General features: G+C 39.6%; 1 protein-coding gene across 6 annotated transcripts in view; it reads right to left on the reverse strand.

Moving 5' to 3' along the window:
* Positions 1–16799: 16799 nt before the first annotated feature.
* TANK (TRAF family member associated NFKB activator) overlaps positions 16800–20395 on the reverse strand; it is a 96095-nt gene continuing 92499 nt past the window's right edge. For 4 of the 6 annotated variants that reach the window (XM_061436937.1, XM_061436948.1, XM_061436956.1 and 1 more), the window contains exon 8: positions 16800–17664. In XM_061436937.1, the coding sequence (XP_061292921.1) occupies positions 17488–17664 (177 nt within the window). In that variant the 3' untranslated portion in view covers positions 16800–17487. Of the gene's footprint in view, positions 17665–19784; positions 19862–20395 lie in introns of all 6 variants that reach the window. The other 2 variants (XM_061436964.1, XM_061436972.1) reach the window with 1 other exon arrangement.

The raw sequence follows: 20395 nt of genomic DNA on the forward strand, positions 1-20395 counted from the left end.
AACAAAAAGAACAAAAATCTTTTTCATACATCGAATTGTGTGTGCTTAGTTGCTCAGTCATGTCCAACTTTTTGTGACCCCACGGGCTGTAGCCCACCAGGCTCCTCTGTCCATGGGGATTCTCCAGGCAAGAATACTGGAGTGGGTTGCTGTGCCCTCCTCCAGGGGATCTTCCCAACTCAGGGATCAAACCCAGCTCTCCTGCACTGCAGGCGGATTCTTTACAGATTTAGCCACCAGGGAAGCCCATACATTGAATTGTGTGTACATGCTAAATCACTTCAGTTGTGTCTAACTCTTTGTGATGCTGGACTGTAGCCTGCCAGGATCCTCTGTCCATGGGATTCTCCAGGCAAGAATACTGGAGTGAGTTAAAAAAAAAAAAAAAGAATACTGGAATGGGTTCCCACGCCCTCCTTCACGGATCTTCCTGACCCAGGGATCCAACCCATGTCTCTTATGTCTCCTGCATTGGCAGGCAGGTTCTTTACCACTAGCCCACCTGAGAAGCCCACACTGAATTAAATAAGATTAAAAACCTAATAATATTTGAGGTTGGTGAAGATATGGATAAGTGGACACTCTCATACATTTCCATTTTGGAAGACACTTTGACCTTAAGTATCAAAAATTGCATAAAACCCCCTAAAACTAACAACTTTTGACCTTGAAATTCTCCTTTTGGAAATTCATCTGGAGGAAACATAGATGTATACAATTATTGTCTATAGAGATGTTCATCATAGCATTGTTTATAATGCAGAAAAATTAGAAACCATCAAATAGTCTTTGAGAACTTGTTAGGCAAATTATGGTATACTATATAGGCATTCAAAATAACTCTGTTAACAAGTATTTAATGATATGGGAAATATTTGTGATATATTTTAAGTGAAAAGTATAGTTCGTGTATTAGAGTTATTTTTAATTTATATTAATGGGAAAATGTGCTATAAGTATATACTCTAAAAAATTAACTGGTTCTCTCTCTAACTGAATAGGTTATGTGTGATTTTATTTCATTATATTATTTTCATAACTGCCAAAATAAACACGTATTAGTTTTATAACCAAAAATAATGTTATAAAAATAAAATACATTAAACAATTATTTGAGATGTAGATATTAAAATGTATGTTTTTTCTCAAGGGACTGGTAGCTTTGCATTGCTTAATGTTCTTTAGGCATGATTTGAGGCCACTTTCTAGGCATTTCATTGTAGAAAATAAATCAGTATAGTAAAATTGTATGTTTTTTTTTTTTTTTTCAAAAAGTAGCAATCTTTTTTCCACAGAGCTGGAATATATTTTCAATTTTTAAAATGAAACAAATTAATATAATTAAAGCCTTCAATTAGCATTACATGTCTTTAAATAAAGATTAAATAGCTCTTCATCAAAATATATTATGTAATTCAGTTTCATTTTTTTAACGTGGGACACAAATACATATAATTTTATAACTTGACACTCAGCAACAGATCATTTTTTAAATAAAAAATTTCTAAATATTTTCTCATATACTATGCCTAGAGACCAAGTCATACCATAAAATATGGCAAAAAACTTCCAGGAAAAGTCTTCATTTGTTCTTTCTAGAAGATACTGACACTGATTTTGTGACAAGCATATGTACATATATTATACTGAAAATAAAATTAACGTAAACTTAACAAAATATTGAAATTATGACGTGCAAAGCAGCTAGTTAAAAGGACTCATTCTTGCTCATATGCCCATCATTTTCCATTTATATTAATAAAACAATTTTGCACAGTCCTCAAAGGGCAAAATAATATAAAATACTAAATGACTCCCAAGTAGCAAATACTGTATATGATCTTCTAGGATCTGATTTTTAGGTATGACTAATTAGTCTGGCAGTATGATAAGCAACAACCTGTATAACAGGTTAACAGGAGGGGGTAAATTTCAAGCATTGTCTGAATAAGAAGTGCAACTCATTTTCCTTAACCCAGACTTTTTTTTACACATCAACGCACTCTCCATCTGAAACTTGGTGATGGTCCCAAAGGAGAAAACACTGCCCTCCAGTGGTCTTCACTGGAGAAATGGAAATAGTTTCAGGTACCATGACTGCAGCGTTTATGTAAAACATTGTGAGTATTTACCTTGTCTTATTTCTGGCTATGTTTCTTAAGCTGAAACCTATATCTACAACTGAGTAACTGAGTGTAAGGATAGAACCTCCAGAGCAAATTCTAATATATAGGTAGTTACTCTAGTTAAATAGAAATATTAACTAGGAGGAATGATTATGGCATCTGACCGCCTAAGCTGACCATCTATTAGACTATGACAATTGGATTATGTTAGCCACCTATAGCTTCTTACTTCCCAGAGAAGGGAGAAGAAATTTCATCTCTATGTTTCCCTTGTTGGCCAATTTTTTAGCTAAAAGACATTTAAAATTGTACAGCAGGCAGAACCCCAGGGGACTGAACAGTATTCCAACATCCTTAAAGCCTTCCCATCACTTGAAAAACCAAATTCTCCCTCCTGCTTCTTAAACTAACCAAAGTAGGCAAAAGCAGTTTTAAAAAGTCTTTGTGTCTAGCATTGGAGCTTTCTCATATTTCACACCATTATATAAATGTCACTCTAACCTATATGTATCACAAATGCTACGCTAAATTAGGGCCAAATTTGCAACCTAGTTTAACTGGGTTTCCTCTTTTTGCAAATGCAGTTTTTGTGTCTGCATTTAGCAATGCATACAAAACTGTCCGTGTAGCTAACTGCTTCGAATTGCTAAATTTGAGGATGGGTGTGTAGATCGCCTGAGTCTTCTTCATGCATGTGCCAAAGCAGTGCCGTTCCTAGTCATATGAAGTCTTCCCAATCAAAGGAACCTGGACTACACTGCGAAATTCTGGAACTGTTTCATTGACTCTCTTTGATTTTGTAAAGGAAAAATGGAATGTTAAGAGGGTAGAAATGGTTTTCCAACCTCCAGGCCTCTGTCCTGTAGATATCAGACTGGAAATGCCTTATATGATAAGAGTGCAGTCTTCAGGGTTCCACAGCCACAGGGGCAAGTCCACTACTAGCTATTAGACTTATCCTCGTTTTCTTCATCAGTAAAATAATGATGCTGGTCTCACAAGGATATTATTATGACTGAATGAGGGAATGTTTGTAAAGTGCCTGGCCAGAACCAAGAATTATTATTACTCTATCACCATCATTTTCTAGACTAGTAATCCAACGGCCAAGTATATTTCCTAGAAACATGATTTTCTAAAAATACTATTCTTTTATCACATTAAGTAAAGGCTCTTCATTCAGCTTACTACATAGAGTCCTCCAGATAAATTCTTCAAAATGAATACCTTGTGCTAAGACAAAACATTTTAACATCATATTGCTTAAAGACAGCACCTTTAAAGACAAATCAAGGGTTTCTTCTTTTCACTCCCGCAGAAGGTGCTGTCTATTATATATTCACCTGGATTCACAAAGCACTTTAGAGTTTAAAAAAAGTCAGAGATAAAAATTATAATTATTATGGATGTGGTAGAGGGATGAGACATATTTGGGTGTATTGCAGTGAATTATAAAGTTTCTGGGTTTGAGAATAAAGAGTTCCACAACCACACCCATTCTGGTTTTAATTCAACTTAGAAAATGTACACTTCAGGGAGAAATATTGCTTTCTTTCGGAGATAAATGCACTTTTCTTTAAGATGAAGAAAAACTTACAGACACATTCTAATGAGACGTGATTTCCCCTTCTCATGATTGTTGTGAAGAGTTTTTACTGAGCCATGAGTCCCACATCTTCATCTGCTCCCACTGCGCACACCTGCAGCGTTAGAAAGCAGAGTTTCTATCTGCAGAAGTTAACTGTTGGCCTCACTGTCTGTGACATCTCACCAAGCATCTCATGATGCTCTCTGTCATACAGCATAGAATTTTCATTACTCAAAATAGCTTTTATAATGCAAAATTGTTTATGATTTAAAATAGTAGGATATATTGAACTGAGAAATGATGATTTGATAAATATATTTATCAAACTGAGAAATTTTTGAGATGAAGTTTCATTTAAAGATGGTGCAAAGTAAGTACAGCTAGATGTGTAATGTGTACAGCTATATAGTGTATATGTGTAAAATTGAAGCCCATTTATAAGCATGATCTATGTATCAATAAATGCAAAGAAAATAAACTTGGATTAGAACATTTATAGCTAATCTAAATTAACTCAAACTTTGACAATGAAACAAATGAATTTGTGACAAACATTCTGAAATTTTAAAAATGCATCATATTTGTAACAGTACCAAAATAATCTAAAGTCAGAACACTTTCTTCTGGGTATAATTATATTATTATAATTCTCTACCTTAACAGATGACAATTTTAGAAAACTCTAAGTACAATTTCTAGTATATGTACTAAAATAAAATGTAACAGATAGACAACTCATCATAGTATAAGTAACACATTCAAATTTAGTAATTTATTTTCCAGGTGGAAACCAGGCTTCTTGGAAGACTTCAAACTATGCCAAATGGTCTGATTTTACCATAGAGGTAGGCACTAAAGGACTAAATTTACTTCTGTGTAATTTTTGTCAACTACATTTTGCATGCAAATGTCTATACAACCATGTTAATGAAGTTATAGAGAAGGAAAGTTGGCATTCCCATTGTTCTGTTTTATTGAAAAGCAACTTTTCAATTAACTTGCTATATAGCATTTTAAATCAGTTTTCATTAGTCATAAGAAAAGTCTAACTGCATTCTAATTGGATCACAAATCAAGAAAAATAATACTTATAAATAAAATATAGGCTTGATAATTTTTTTCTATACTTTATAATCTTCAGAACATAGGCTACTTTTATTGGAATCAGACCAAAAGAGTTCTGTTAATCATAAATATTTAGAAAAGTGTAATCTACTGACCCAGAGGATAGGATTTTTGTGCTTTTTATTAAAGGCTGACATCTTTCTGTACCCCAAATGGGACTGGTTGTTTAATTGACAGTTATCAAATTTTTTTCCAAATAATATACACAAACATTTAAATCTACACGAAGTTCTTATTAAAAATTTAATATTCAAAATTCAAAGCCAATATTAGTAATGAAAATGTACAGTATGCTTTCAACTGGAATGTTAATAATCCAAAACTTGTCTCAGATTATAAAAGAAGTGTTCCTAGGGTGTAAGAATAAGAATATTTTTAAGCTAAATGCCCACTTGATTTGCAATAAAACTGAAAGTACTAATGCCAGACGTGTAGGTGATCAAAGGAGAAAAAGACAGAAATAATGGTCGCAATTCTGCAATTATGATATATGGTACAGTCAGGAGTGACCCAATCTCACCGTGAAACATCCAGAAAATAAAGCAAAATAAAACCTGCTTCATCCTTACACACTGAACGGAATCAGGATACTGACCCAAATTTCAAACTCCCAGAACTTGGAAATGTCTGTAAAACCTTCAACACCAACACTTCTGAAACCTGCTACATACCAGAAACAGGCAGATCTTCAACCATGGAAATATGACTATTAAGAATTCACAGATTATCTGAAACATTTGCTAATCACTCCATCCCCATGCTAGAGAGAGAGAGAGAGAGAAAGAAGGGAGAGAGAGAGGAAGACTCAGAGCATTGGGAAAAGGCTGCTGTGAAAATGCCAGGCCCTTCTTGGGGTTTAGGTTGTCAACCTAATCCCAGCCACAACCATCGTATGACTGTATCAGGGGAAACAGTGTACTCGTGTGTGAGAATTGGGGTGAGGTGGGGGGCCAGGATGTTAAGAAATTTAACAAATTCATATGATTTTTTTCCCCTTAAACATTTGAGAGTGTTGTGTTTATTCATGCTGGGCAACATAAACCATAAATCTTGCTGGATTTCTGCAAACTGCTGCGTGAAGCCTACAAACTGCATTTCTGTCAACGGAAGGAAGAGACAGACAGAAATCAAGACACAGACAGGCAGCACCCCCAGGACGTGAAGCTTGCTCCTACTGCAAGCTGTGGTGGAAAGAGATGATGACATCCAGAACAAAATGTCTTTTTCACGAGGATGCGAAAGCTCTTGCTTTGTGTTCTCTGTGCAGAGAAAGAATGATCAGTGGAAAGGGCTTAATTTCCATCTTTCTGGAATCAAAATATACGGAATTTTAGTTATTTTTAAACTTCTTCCTTTGAGTCCATTATTGCGTGCCATAAAACAGACAAAACTCAGCAAGACAACAAAGACTTGATCTGTAGGAGAGAAGGTAATAAAGAGCAAGTCCTCTCCAGAGGGTAATTAATCATTAGTCACTCATCCTAGAAGTCCCAGTTACACTTAAGGTTAATGTTCAGGTAGCTTCTTTCTATTTGCTTAAAAAATTTTTTTAAACATTTTTTTTTTTGCAGAATGTTATACTATTAATTGCCAATTTGCATATGTGTGCAGCTGCTGTTTTGGCTCTGAACTCAATCCGATAAGCTTGCTGGAGGTATCGCAGAGCACTTGGCAGCTTTCCTATTTGAAAAGAAAGCCTCTCCCCACTACAGAACAGCTGATCGTCTATCAGCGATAGACCCTGATGGCGTGAATTACAATTACACTACTTTTCACACTAAATCTGGGTGATAGCTACTTGGAAAGAAGTTTCATCATTTTTTACCACAAACTGGAAAAAGAATTACATGGTCATGCTGTGCTTTTAAAGGCAGTTTGGTTCACTTTTGTCTATTTAACACCTAATTCCAAGAAGTCCATAGGCATCCAGAGATCTGAATGGCGCGTAATGAATTCACTGTTTAGATTGAAGATTTAAAAAATCTACCTCAAATTACATTTATTAACAAGGCGACCAGGAAGTGTTAAAGTTGTTAGACGCTTCATTTATTAAATAATTTGTGGGTATTTTCAGTTGTCATATCTAGAGTCATGGGGTTTGCTTATTTTTTTTAATTAGCAATCCAAAACAATGCTACTGCAATTTAACAATTCATCACATAATCTTGGGCTCTTTAGTTCAGCTGTTAATGTTAGATAATTCAGATTGTTATTTTGATCTGTTTATAAATGATTTAGGTTGCATTGTGCTATGAGGAGGCTGCTGCAGCCAGGCCAATCTTTCACATCCTCCCTGCATTGCTCAGGGTAGCTGAGGGGCCTTCCCAAAATGTGTTTGGGGGGTTTAGTGTCTAGCAGGAGGAAACTGGGGATGGGGGCAGGGGACACGAAAATAACCGGGTTTATTATCCTTACTTAGTTAACTTCTTTATTTATTTACATTCCCTGTGTGCTTGGAGAACTAAGGAAAGTCCTCTTTGCCAAAGTACCTCTTATTAGATGCAAAGTGCATCTCTCTGGTTCCCTGGGATGTTAGCAAGTACTTTCTTTTCTCTTCTTGCAAAAACCGCCCAATCATCAGAAAAATGTAAGAAGCCCCCCAACAAACCTCTTCTTCTCACTCTTCCCTCAAACCCCTTCCCCTCCCATCTTGACATTTAATTCTATTTGTTTAAAGCAAACAAAACAAACAAACAAAAAAATTAAACCCACCTCAAGCAGCAGAAGTGGAACACACTCATCCTGACGTAGTGAACCTAAGAGAAAAATAGACTTTGTTTTCCTTTTTTAGTCGCTAGTTTTATTAGATTTCTCACTCTCACAGATTATCCGAAGACTACCCCATTGATTGATCGCCCGTAGAGCTGCATTTGGTGTAAAGAAAAAACTCACAGCTTTATTGGCTCCCAGGAGACAAAACAAACAGAACAAGATATTCATATTAATGCAAACAATGCAACAAATGAGGGGAAGAATCGCCCGGCTGTAGCGAGGCGCCGAGCGGCCGGCCGGGCGGAGAAGGGCCCGGGGCGGAGGGTTCCGGCCTCCCCGACCCCCGGGCGCTCCGAGCCGGCGGTACCCGCGCCGCCCGCCACTCACAGGGGCCCCGGGCCCAGGCGGCCCAGCTCTCGACCTCGCGGGGCCCGGCCGGGCGGCCGGCAGGCAGGCAGGCCCGGGCGGCGGGAGAAGGCCTCCAGGCCGGGCCTCAGGAAGGGCCTGCTCGGGCCCCACCGCATCTCAGAGCGGGGCTGGAAGGACCTAGCGCTCCTGCGTCCTCTCCCTTTCCTTGCCCATGCTTCCAGGGGCCCAACTGCCCAGTCTCAGCTTCCCTTGGCACCTGGGTCCCAGGTGGGAGTGGAGAATTCCCGCTGCGTCTCCTCGTCCACCTGGGCAGCCTGGAAGCAGAGTCTAGCCAGGCGCCAGGGAAGCCTGTGGAAGGGTGGAAGCCAGGTGATAAGGTCTTTCTCCCTTTGAAAAAGCTCACATTATCCTAGAGGAGACTAGATATACACACACACACATTTCAATACAACGCAAAACCTTATATAATCAAAAGCAAGGAGAGTAGCGTGTAGAGCAGAGGCTGAGAGATGCTTAAGAGGCACTGAGACTTTCCCTGCGGAATGAGAAAGGAAGAAAGGAAATTCCAGGCACAAAAGGCGTATCTGATCTGCACCTGATCCCCACCCCCACCCCCAAATCCACAAAAAGTGAAAAACTAGCGAAATATCTGTTAAGACTTGATTTCACATCTTTTTAGTCAACAAGATATTAAAAATAGGAGTGCCAACGTTGCACAGGGCATTCTTACAGCAAAAAAAATTATTAGTTATCTGAAACAGAGATTTAACTGCGCTCCTGTACTTTTATTTGCTAAACCAGGCAATCCTAACTAAAAAATACTAGATTGAGGAAGCAAGGGTCATTCTCTGATGTATACTAATTGGGATATTTGAGACATTTTTAGTGGGGCTTTGCCTTGGAAAGGAAATGTTACCCCCACAGCATATGAGTTACTCCCAAGCATATTGTAGGGTGAACCAGGAAGAAATAACTGCAATGTTTGGAAATGTCCTTATGTTTTGGCAGAAGCGGCAGAGTTTTTTGACTCTTGTTGACTCTTGACTAGACAATGCCCCAGTGCTCCCTCTCTGTGGCCAGTTTCCTTCCAAGCCAGTCCAGGGTACTATAGCACCCTCTGAAAGTGGAGTGTCACTTACAGTGGTACTTCCAAATTGGGATTATGTGTTTTTTTCTAACTCTTGCTGTAGAGCCACAACTACTCCTTGGTATTAATTGTATTTCCAAATAAACTAAGTTGGGACTTGATAACTTTAAAGATGGAAAGGTGGAGCAAAATCAGCTTTAAAATTCACCAAGTGCCCTAACCTACAAATAGATCTCATCCTGGTCTTCCCTTATAGATGCTGAAGGAAGAGACTTTCAAAATGCCAGTAATAAAACCTCAGGATATTGGAGTGAGCGAGTGAGTGTGTGTGTGTGTGTGTGTGTGTGTGAGAGAGAGAGAGAGAGAGAGAGTGTGTGTGTGTGTGTGTGTATGTGTGAGTGTGTCACAAAGCTGCTTTAGCAGAGGAAGCCTGCTGCTTGCATTTCTTCCTCAGTCCTGGTTAGAGAGAGCTTTTTCCAGCAAGCTTTATCACCCTTACTGATACCTCAGATTCCCAGTGAGCTTGCCTTCCTTTTAAACCAATTGCTTGAAGTTGTATGAATACACTCACACAGGATGCCCCTTTCTTACTGGCGATTAGTGCCATTTAACAACTGCAAATGGAGAAACTATTTGTCTAATGAGAGCTGTTTTCAGAGTTGATTCACCAACACTCTGGGGAAGAGACTATAAAGCTGAGACCTCCTCCTGAGTCTCAAGTCCAAGGAGACAAGCAAAGGCCGGTTTTTGAAGCAAATGAAGTGTTTGTTTGGTTTAGAATATGTTTTAGTTCCAGATTAATAGTTTTAGAAAATACATAGGCTCACTTCCAGTTCATACTGGTTGACTTTTTTCTTTTAATTTCCTATACAAACTATAACCTTTGATTTAGAATTTGGACTATTAAACAATTAGCATTGTGGTTTGGGTGTCATGGTGAGGTTTAACTCCATGTTTTAGAGGTACAAATCCTTTTTACCTTTTCTCCTACCTCAGATTGTGTCTCACACTACAAAATACACTCCAACACTTGTTGTTTGCTCATCGGAGGAGGTATGGGGAATCTCACACTCAGTGTGCTATAAGATGCTTCTCCCAACAGACAAGTTCTGGGGCCCTGTGTTAGGGTGGTGATAAATCGATAATCACCCCAATAACCACCCCATCTCATGGTCAGGGAATGCCAGGCTCTCTAACGTCTCTGTGGTTTAGCATATTAGTTAGTTTCTTTGGGTACAGAAGATTCCAGATATAAAGTGATTTAAGCTTCCTGTGAAGGCAAGTACAAAGACAGTGAAAAGTTATTTCTATCTTGAGGTGAAGGATTATTATGGAAAAAATAGTGGATTGAAAGGCAGGAGAGCTTGAGATGGGTTTCTTGAGTAGGTTTGAAGGACTCATTCATTCTCTTTAGACACAGTCTTTTTGATTTTTTGAGTTTTTTAATGTTTTTGGTCCACACAAAAAGAAGGCAGTCTTTAAGATCTGGTTATTTCTAAAACAATCATTCCTTGAATTAATAAGTGATAACTCATCTTTTGTACAGTGCTTCCAAAGGGTACAAGCAGGATATTTTAAAAATGTAATCATGATATAGACCTAAACAGCAAAGGAGGCATGGGCATACTCCAGGTTATCAGGCATTTCAGATCCCGAGGAGATATTCAAAGGAGAGAGACCAGTTAGGCATCAAGAGCTTCCATAATCAGGTGCAAATACTCTGGAAAAGTGTGACTGACTTAAAGACAAACGACCTTGTACAGGTAAGACAAGGGGATGACATGTTTGAGAACTTATATTTCAGTCCTGTTTGGGAATCTCAATCTCAGAAAAAAGAGAACTGCAATAAAGCAAAAATTAAAGTTACTTAGTAAATATTTGCAGCACTATCATCCTGAATATTCTGGTGTTTGCTGCACTTTATTCGCTCGGAGGCTGGAGGAATTTAGCAATCTAACTGTAACTGGTTCTGGAAACAACCTGAGACACTTTTCTCCCTTATATATTATCAGTGTCATAATGTGATATGTCTTTTAATTTGAGGCCCTCCTTGAACTGAAAGCTCCAAACAAGCTTTCGCTAACCAGACTTCATTCACATTCTGAATCTGGTTTTTGTCTCACACATATTAAATTTTACAAAACAGAAAGAAACAATAGAGCTTATTAGGAAAAACTTGTTTTGAATAGTAAATTAAGCATAATGGAAATAGGCACATGTTTTAGCACGGTTTTCCCCCCTTTTTTACCAATTGAACATTTACATCTTTTTCAAAGTGCTGTGATTTTCCCCTTAAGCTGGCACCACACACTTTCAATAAATGAGACTTACATCACTTGTATTTACTGAGAGAAATCATTGTAATACTGTAGGTTCCAAATGCACAGCTTTCTGTAAAAAAGTAGTTTTAAGTAGTCACCCCTAATTGTATTAATCAAGTCATTGTGGCATTCTAAGAATCCAAAGAACTACCTAATTTCAAAGACAGTGTAAAATCAACTGTCAGTTCTGACTAATTTCAAATGATGCCCTGTTCTTGAGACTGGACACCTGTACATTTAAAGGTGCACCTGACTGCATGGTTTGTTTTTGAGAGATGTTCCCCAGGTGGAGGCATCTACAAAGTCAATATATTTTCTTTATAACTGGTGTCAAGTTGATGTATATATTAAAAAATCTTGGAAAATGATCTCAAAAAGGAAGTAACAGCCCAATGAGCCATATGTTCAGGGAACCTAACAGGTTTCCATTGGGACCAAATTTCACTTCACCTTTTTGTCCTTATGTGCAAATAAAAACTTATCTGCAAATACACCATTAAAACAATCATGCAAATTTCCAAAGTCTATAGACTGAGAAGAAATTACAGTAAATCCATAATAACCAAGTTGTTAGACAGTAAAGAATTTGATTACGTATTAGAAATACATAACACAACATAGAATTGAACTAAATTTATTTGAACTCTAAAGGTTTACTGCATCAGAGAGAGACACTTGGCTTACATAGAGCTGGTTAATGAAGAAAAGGCTGATGAATAGCTAATAAAATGCTTAATTTTGATACTGATGGAGCATCTGAATTTTGAAGTTTATATTAAGAAATGTAAAGTTATTATTTTTTTTTTCTGTTAGATAGGTTGCTATTTTAACAGATTCAGATGCCAGGGAATTTTCTAAATGCCAGATAATACTGTAGCACTAAAAAGTCTGTGATGTACTAAGGGCAGAGAGGCCTGCCTAGTGGTTTTCCAGAGTGTAAACAAAAAAGCATTAACATTTATCTACACACAATTCTTTATATGAGTCTTTTAAGAAATCTCAATTTTAAAACTTTTAAACATTCTGTATAATTTCAATTATACAGTTATAACAGTTCTGCTTTCAGCTATTGTATTGGTATGCCTGGGCACATTCTAAAAGGAAAAATTATTCATTCTGTGTCTTCCTGTAGTTTTTCATAGGACTAGATCAGGGATGAAGATCAAAAATAACAAAATTTACTCAGGTCATTTTATTTTTTGTGTTGCACTTTTTAAATGAAATATTACAAATAGAGAAGGGTAGAGAGAATACTATAAACCCTCGTAAATATATATGACAATTTTTTCAAACTTTCACATTTTATGTTGATTTTTTAAACAAACAATTGTGTATGTAAAGTTATGCAGTGGTAAAGTTCAGCAGAACAAAAATTATACTGTATGGATTATCTTTTAACTGCTTTCCTTTTCCATTTATGACTGGGGGAAGAAAGTATTTTATGTTAATTTAGACACCTGGCTCGGAGAAGGCAATGGCACCCCACTCCAGTACTCTTGCCTGGAAAATCCCATGGGCGGAGGAGCCTGGTAGTCTGCAGTCCATGGGGTCGCTAAGAGTCGGATACGACTGAGCGACTTCACTTTCACTTTTCACTTTCATGCATTGGAGAAGGAAATGGCAACCCACTCCACTGTTCTTGCCTGGAGAATCCCAGGGACGGGGAGCCTGGTGGGCTGCCATCTATGGGGTCGCACAGAGTCGGACACGACTGAAGTGACTTAGCAGCAGCAGCAGACACCTGGTTAGCTAAGTAGTACAGAACTCGTTGGAAAGGAATTGCATTCTCCTTCAAGTCTAAATACCTACCAGTTCTCCGTAGCTGTGTTTCGCTTAACCTGCTTAATAACGTCAGTGTTTCAATGTGTTTGAATCTCTAAGGGTAGTTTATGTAAATCTGTAATAGTAAAAACATATGAACAAAAGTGTATTTTGGGCAAAAGCTTAAAGCTCAACAATGGGCTTTTAAATTCAAAATGTAGGAAGAAACTCAGGTCCCAGGCCTGCCTCAACAGGTCTAAGGCGACCTTTACCAGCAGAAAGGTTCCGGTGGTTTCCGTCCAGGGGCAGGCAGGCACGGCCCTGCGGTTTCGACCAGCTTCCCCGAGGCCGGAGCGCCGGCCGGGAGCTGTGCTGAGAGATGGCCCGGACCCCTCCGGCCTCTGGTCACTGCGGCGGAGGGCGGAGGGCCTGGGACCGTTTCTTAAAGGCGTTCTTTCCCCGGCGACAATGGAATGGTGTATCTCTAGGGGTCCGGGGGCCCCTAAGCCTGGTCTTGGGGTCAGGAGGTCAAGCCTTAAGCAGCACAACCAACGCTCAGGCCCTTTATTTGCCTTCCTCGCAGAGGTACGTATTAAACCATGTCCGTTTAGTTCTGGCCGGGCTGGCGAGGGGAGGTCAACCGCGGGGGAGACTGCCCGGGGGAGACTCTACTCGGGGGTTGGGGGCGGCTCCAGGGCCGAGTCGAGGGGCCTGCCCTCGGTCCGGGGAAACTTTTCCGCCTTCCTGGCCCCGACTGTTTTCCCAGCCCAAGCTGCCCCTCGCCCTACTTGACTTCGCTTGTCTTTCCCACTCGCTGTCCACCGCGAGAAGGCAGGTTCCCCGGCCTCTCCTCCGAGACCCATTCCCCAGAAGTGGGGCGCGGGGAGCGGGCCGGCCCTCGGAGCACCGCGCAGGGCAGCGCTCGCCCATGGCTCGCGTGCGGCCCGGGCCGGGGAGGGCGCCCGCGGGGAACAGCGTGGAGGCTCCTGGGCCGCGTGGGGCACGGCGGCCCGGCGCGGGCTCCACTCGCCAGCGGCGGGAAGGACGCGCGGGAAAGCGAGGAGCAGGAAGCGGGTGGCGGCGGCGGCGGCGGCGGGCCCGCTGGAAAGGAGGGAGCGCCGCAGGCGGGAGGGGGAGCGCGGAGGAGGGAGGCCGGGAGGAAGGAGGGAGCGCGGCAGGCAGGCGGAGGGAGGGCTGATTAGCATGCAGCAGCGCTCGCGCGCCCGGCTCCATTGTTTTAACACCTCCCCTCTCCTCCGCGCCAATCTGTCACCGTTCAGCAGGCGAACGCTGCTGCCTCAAATGCTGCTCTTCTCAAATGAGACGGATAATTAGTTGCCCCGCACGAATGCCGCACTCTTCTCACCCCTGATTGCTATCACCTTCTTGCTCCTGGCAGTTTTGACACCTCGTAATCAGCCTGCTGCTTTTCTCTTTTCTTCCCGACTTCTGCTTCCCTTCCCCCCCTTTCCTTCCTAGTTTATTTATTTACTTATTTATTATTATTTTAAATGCAATCCTGGTTCCTATTTGGACGAGGCCTGTGCCGAGTTAACCTTCTGCGTATACATGTGTGCATATAGATGTATATGTAAAATAGTGTGCGTGTGCGTGAGTCGGGGGCGGGCTGGCAGTTTTGCGGAAAACACTGCTTCCACGCGGAGAGAATTCTCTTCCCCTAAAGATATTTTTGGGAAGGGAGGAGTTGGGGAGAGGGACGGGAGGGGAGAGTTGGGGAGACCTCAATTAATGCTTTAAAGATCTCTTAGAAATTAACAAACTGGGGAGTCTCGGAATCTGCTGTCAGAAGCGTGTTTCCCCCTCTCTCCTCTAACGAGCACTGACAGTCTAATTACTGTAGCTACAAGCAGCTGTCGAGGCAGCAGCCCGGGAGAAAAGTCGCCACAGGCTGAGCGCACCCGGCCGGCCCCTGCGCGCGGCAGAGCCGCCGAAACCCGGGCCACCTCCGGGGAGGCTGGAGAGGGCAAGGCCCCGCACCCGAGAGCCCCGCGAGCAGAAGGCGGGCCTGGGAGCCAGGACACGCTGATCGTTTCATATTTATAAAGTCTTTACCTTGAAGGTTAAAAGATGTGAAGAAAAAAGGAGGGGGCATGGGGGAGTGGGAAGAACATCTCCCGAGCTTCGATCCACCCTTTTCTACCTCCTCGAGCTCTCCCTCCCCCGGTGTTGGTAAAATAACCACGCAACCCGGGGCTGAGGGGGCGGGGTGAGCCAGGCTGGAGTGTAAGAAAGCAGATGTCCCCGCTGGCAGCAGCCTCAGCCTCCAGGGAAAGCTGCACGGGGTTGGGGGGGAGGGTGAGGGGGGGGGACGGGGGGCCCTCCCGAGGACATTCACCTCCCACTTCTCAGGCATCCCGCTCACAACTGCCTCGCCTCGGCGGGGGTGGTTTTTTCAGACTCAGCGTTTCGCGTGTGAAGCTTTTTTACCTGGGAGCTGTTCTTACCCGGCCACGCGTAGCAGATGCCAAGATGCAGCCCCTACACGACTCAGGATTAAGAGAGGAGACGCGGCGGGTGCCCGTTCCACTTATCAGGCTGCAGACAGCGCCACCTCTGCAGCGCGGGCTTGGAGCCTGGCTTTCCAGGCGGCCTGTCCCTTGGCCCGAGAAGGCCTCTGAACCTTACAAGTTGGAGCTTGGGGTAGCACTGGAACCTAGCAAAAAACAAGAGTTCCCCGCCTACTATAAGTGGTGGAGGTGGGAAAAGGGTGGACTGGAGGAGTCAGTGATACACTCTGAGTCCCGTTCTGGGCCATAATCTCCTTCCCTTGTCAGTAGGCTAGTAGATGTCAACTGTGAGAGAGGAACTCCTCCTCACCTAGGAAAAGAGAAGGGAAAAGAATCCCCTTTCACCAGATAGATGCAGTGGTATATTCTGGCTGGAACACGTTGGGGAGTTTTTTTTAATTTTGCGTGTGTGTGGGAGGAGTGAGTGAGAGGGGAGTTGGGTGGGCGGGAGGTAGGGGGAAGGGAAGAGACTTGGATAATTGTCTAGGCATTTCCATTCAGCTCCAGTGGCAATGAAAGAAAGATGGACATGGCTCAGAACCCTTCACAGTGAATGCCTAATAATCACTGTCACCTTGGTGAGGAAGATGTCAGTGTGATGTGCTTCGCACCCTGAGAAGTCGAGGCACCACTCTCATTCTTCCACAAGCTAAGGCCCTTCACTGAGGCACAGGTGAAATAGGAACAAACTGCTCCAACCCCTTATCAGAAACCCTCCCTCCAGCTTTCTAAAACACTTGCTCCCAAGAAGGCTTAAATTTCTGTTTTGAGAGTTGCAAATCAGTGTTTACTTCATAAAAGAGAAGCCATGCCTCAAACATTTAAAAAAATTGAGAGTGGGGTGGGGGAGGGAAGAGAAACCTAAATGACAAGAATCATAGGGAAGTCTCATTTTAAACAAAATTCTGCAGTCTTCTGAATTTGGTATCCTCTCTCTTAAATATTCTCCACTGGTCATCAATCAGGCTGCTAACAATGAATTAACAATTTCTCAACAAGAATGTGAACATTTCTAATATAAATTAATAAATATGAATAATCCTTACAAGGTTTTATATTTGCTCCCATTAAAGACAAATGTGTTCCTTTAGAAAGTTTATCCTGAAAAATAATTTTAAATTTCAGTGTGATCTATTAGTTGTAATAAAATGTCACCAGATCTGGTATCACCCTTCTTTCAGATTACTGGAAAGAAACATGAATTTTATGAATTTTCCCCAAATGTGATTTATTTTTTATTCAGGAACAAAGAACACATTAACTATCACAACATAAGTAACTCTTAATATTTAACTAACTTCATCATGTAGCTATACATACAGAAAAAATTAAACCTATGTCTATTATTAAAGAAAAAGAACACTAAAGTCTTTAAATAATCCCACCAGTGATTTTTATCACTGAGCAACTAATGTTTTAAGTTTGGTATTTACTCAGATATTTATCTTGTCTGCTATTCTCTATTATAGGTTTATTCAAAAAGAACACCCAATGCATAAATAATCTAAATTTTAAAATGAAAACAAATTTAAAAAACCCTATAAACATTTGACATCACCACATTCAATAGTTCTAACTAGAAACCCAAGCAATAAGCTTAGACATTTGAAAAAACATAAATTATTGTTACACAATTGCATAATCCCATAATAAACACTGTAAACATGAATACAATGAATTACAGCTTTGTACAAAACAATCTTTTAAAAGGCAATAAAAGACAGTTACAATATTGTTTAGAAATTCAAATAGCAGTGACTGGATTTTTCAGTAAATGATCTTGAGCTAAGTTTGCAATCAAGTATTAATATATAATATTACAAACCCAAAATCATCACGTAGAACTTGACATGTCTGTTTTCAATGCATCTTAAGTCTCCCCATTAAAGTGTGAATTAAGATGCCGGAGGAAATCCCCCCTGGATGTAATGGATGGTGGGAAAACTGCTTGACAGAATTCACATACGCGAGGTATATGCAGTTCGGAGCCTGTGCCACTTAGTACCGATAAGTCACTGTCTTGATTAGCAAAGGGCTTCCAAATGGGCTGCAGGAAACAAATAAAAACATCTTCTGTTATTTGTATTTAAAATCAACTTGCACTGAATTTCAAATTCAAATTTTTTGAATGGGATATATAATATATATGAAATTCCCTAATATGAAAGCAAATTACCTTTCCATAGAATTAGCATGAGGACATGACTCAATTCTCTTTTTCATAAAGGGTATAGCTTAACTTAAAGAATCACTTAAAATACACATTCACACACTTTATCTTCACAAACTAAAAAACTTTCAGTTTTAACACCAGCATGTTTTTAATACCCATTATCACAGTGATAATAGTTTTGGAGCAACAGTCAATACTGAGACTTTAAAAAAATTAAAATTCTATCTTTTTTAATTGGAAACTTTCAGTTATAGGACCTTTATTAGTACACAGCACACTAGACCTGATGTGTGTGAACATGCATTTTGATCAAGAGTAATTTAAATTTTACTACTATTTACCAGCAAATCCACAATGAATAAATCATAGAAATAAGTACTTTAATTTTTGAAAATAATTTTTTTAAGTATGAAATGAATTTTATTGATCAGTTCTTTTTTGAAACCTCAAATATTTAATCATTCAACAAAACCCAACACTGGATGCATTTTTTTGACTTCTTATTTTGCCTCCATTATACAGTGCATACTTTGGCCTTCTTACCCTTTCTTGTGGCTCAATAAAGTGAAGCCTGTCAACAGCTGCCCAATTGAAGAATTATGGAAAAGCATAATTCAACAGAACTACCTCCAGTATAATAAGCAGCATATACATACTCTTAACTGTATTTACTATTAAAAAAATATTTAGAAGGGCAAGAGAAGGCATTTAGTTCAGAGTAGGTGCTCTGTTAATGTTTGTTGACTAGAATATCTTATTTTCCTGAAATGCTATAAGCCTAATTATTTCTAAAATTTGCTTTCTTATCTTAAAATATCTAAACTCTGGCACTTTGAGGAAAATCACCTCAAAAAGCCAACTTAAAGAGATCCCTTTGTGCTCCTATTACTAATTTGCTCTTAAAATAACAACCTGATCCAACTCTTGACACAGTGTTAGTTTTCATTCCTTTAACCAATCTCTTTCATCCTGGTTAGCCAATCATTATGTAAACAGTATATTACTAATTGAAGCATTTGGGGTTCACATCATCACTGTCTTCTTATAAACATTTTACTGGACAGCTGTGTACAGTTGGTGTAAAGATACAAAGTCTGTCTAAGCATCCAGATACATTCAAGTATCAGTACAGAGGGCTTATAACATTGACTCAAATCCTTTTGTGAGAAGTGGCAATTTTATAACAAAAAACAGTAATATTTAAAATACATATTTGAAATTTGGAGTGAAATCATTTCCTTTCTCCCATGATAAAAGAAAAGCAGTACTAACTGTGAGTACGTAAGAGTTAACTAGACTTAAATTTTAGTGTTGGCAGTTTAAACAAAAAGTACAACTAAAATAGGTACCATTCTAATGGGAAATTGATATGGGTACAAATAAAAGATTATTAAGTTAAAGATACTTTTAATTAAAATATGTAAAATAGTAACAGGCTCAGGAGCAAACAGTTGATAAGCCAATCTTCTACTGCCAGTTTATTTTCAAAGTCCATACTTATCCTTCTCTGTTAGGAGCTATTAGTTCAGATTTGATCTTTTCACAGAATTTGGTTGGGACCCCAATGACTGACTCAGCAAAAGTAGGAAGAAAAGAAAATCACATAGAGCAAAATAAATAGCTATACTTTAGACTTTATTATGATAGCTGAATATATAAAAAAGTAACTGTTAAGTAGTAATGATATAAAAGTAAAAATCTGAATTATGAAACCAAAATTTCACTTCCTTTTGTTATCAACAACTCAAGAATTCTGTATTCCTCATAGTAGCTTTACTAAAGTAAATAAAACAAAATGTTTTAAAAAACCCATTTTAAGAAATATCCTTTGAATCCTAAACTGTAACACAGCATTCAAAACAGACGAATTTCTCTGCCTTTTCTGCCAAAATATCAATTATCTAACCTTATGCCCCATGTCTTGTGACAGCTCAACACCAATTCTCCTGCATTTTTTAAGCTGAATACTTTTCCATCAAGTTGTAATCACATACCAGCTGTTTCCCTTGCTGCAGCATAGAAAGCAAATGCACAATGCAGGGTGCCATCTACTGAAACATGACTGTACAGACTAGTAAAAGAACAAGCAGGAGATATAATGGAGAAAAAGTAACAAGCATTAGAACTGATGCACTTCACAGCTCCACAGGAATTCTACTTGCAATAAACAAAATTGTGTAATTTGTTTCATTAAGTAGTAACTATAACTGTGACTATGATGTAAAATAAGGTACAATGTAGAACATAAGTGAGTCAATAATTAAAGCTTATTGTCAGAGCTGCCTCCTTTTCTCCACTGCTAAACTATACCACAGCTTGACTATTGCCTTCTTTGTATGTGGATTTAAAAGTCTATAACCTATAAAAATACTGACAAAGCCAAAGAGTATTAATCAAGTTGTTGGTGTGTTTTGGTTTTCAGTACAATATCTCAAAGCAAAGGGAAATCAAACAAATGTCCTCAATTTGTTTTAGACACTTGTAGCAATCTGGATTTTTAAAAACAAGCTTCTGTTTATTTTAACAACTGTATATTTTTCAGTTGTCTTCAGGCATTAAACACCCCCCCCCCCATTTTTTTTAAACTTAAAGAATCATTTTGTAA

The sequence above is a fragment of the Bos javanicus genome, chromosome 2 (assembly GCF_032452875.1).
Source record: "Bos javanicus breed banteng chromosome 2, ARS-OSU_banteng_1.0, whole genome shotgun sequence".
Lineage (NCBI taxonomy): Eukaryota > Metazoa > Chordata > Mammalia > Artiodactyla > Bovidae > Bos > Bos javanicus.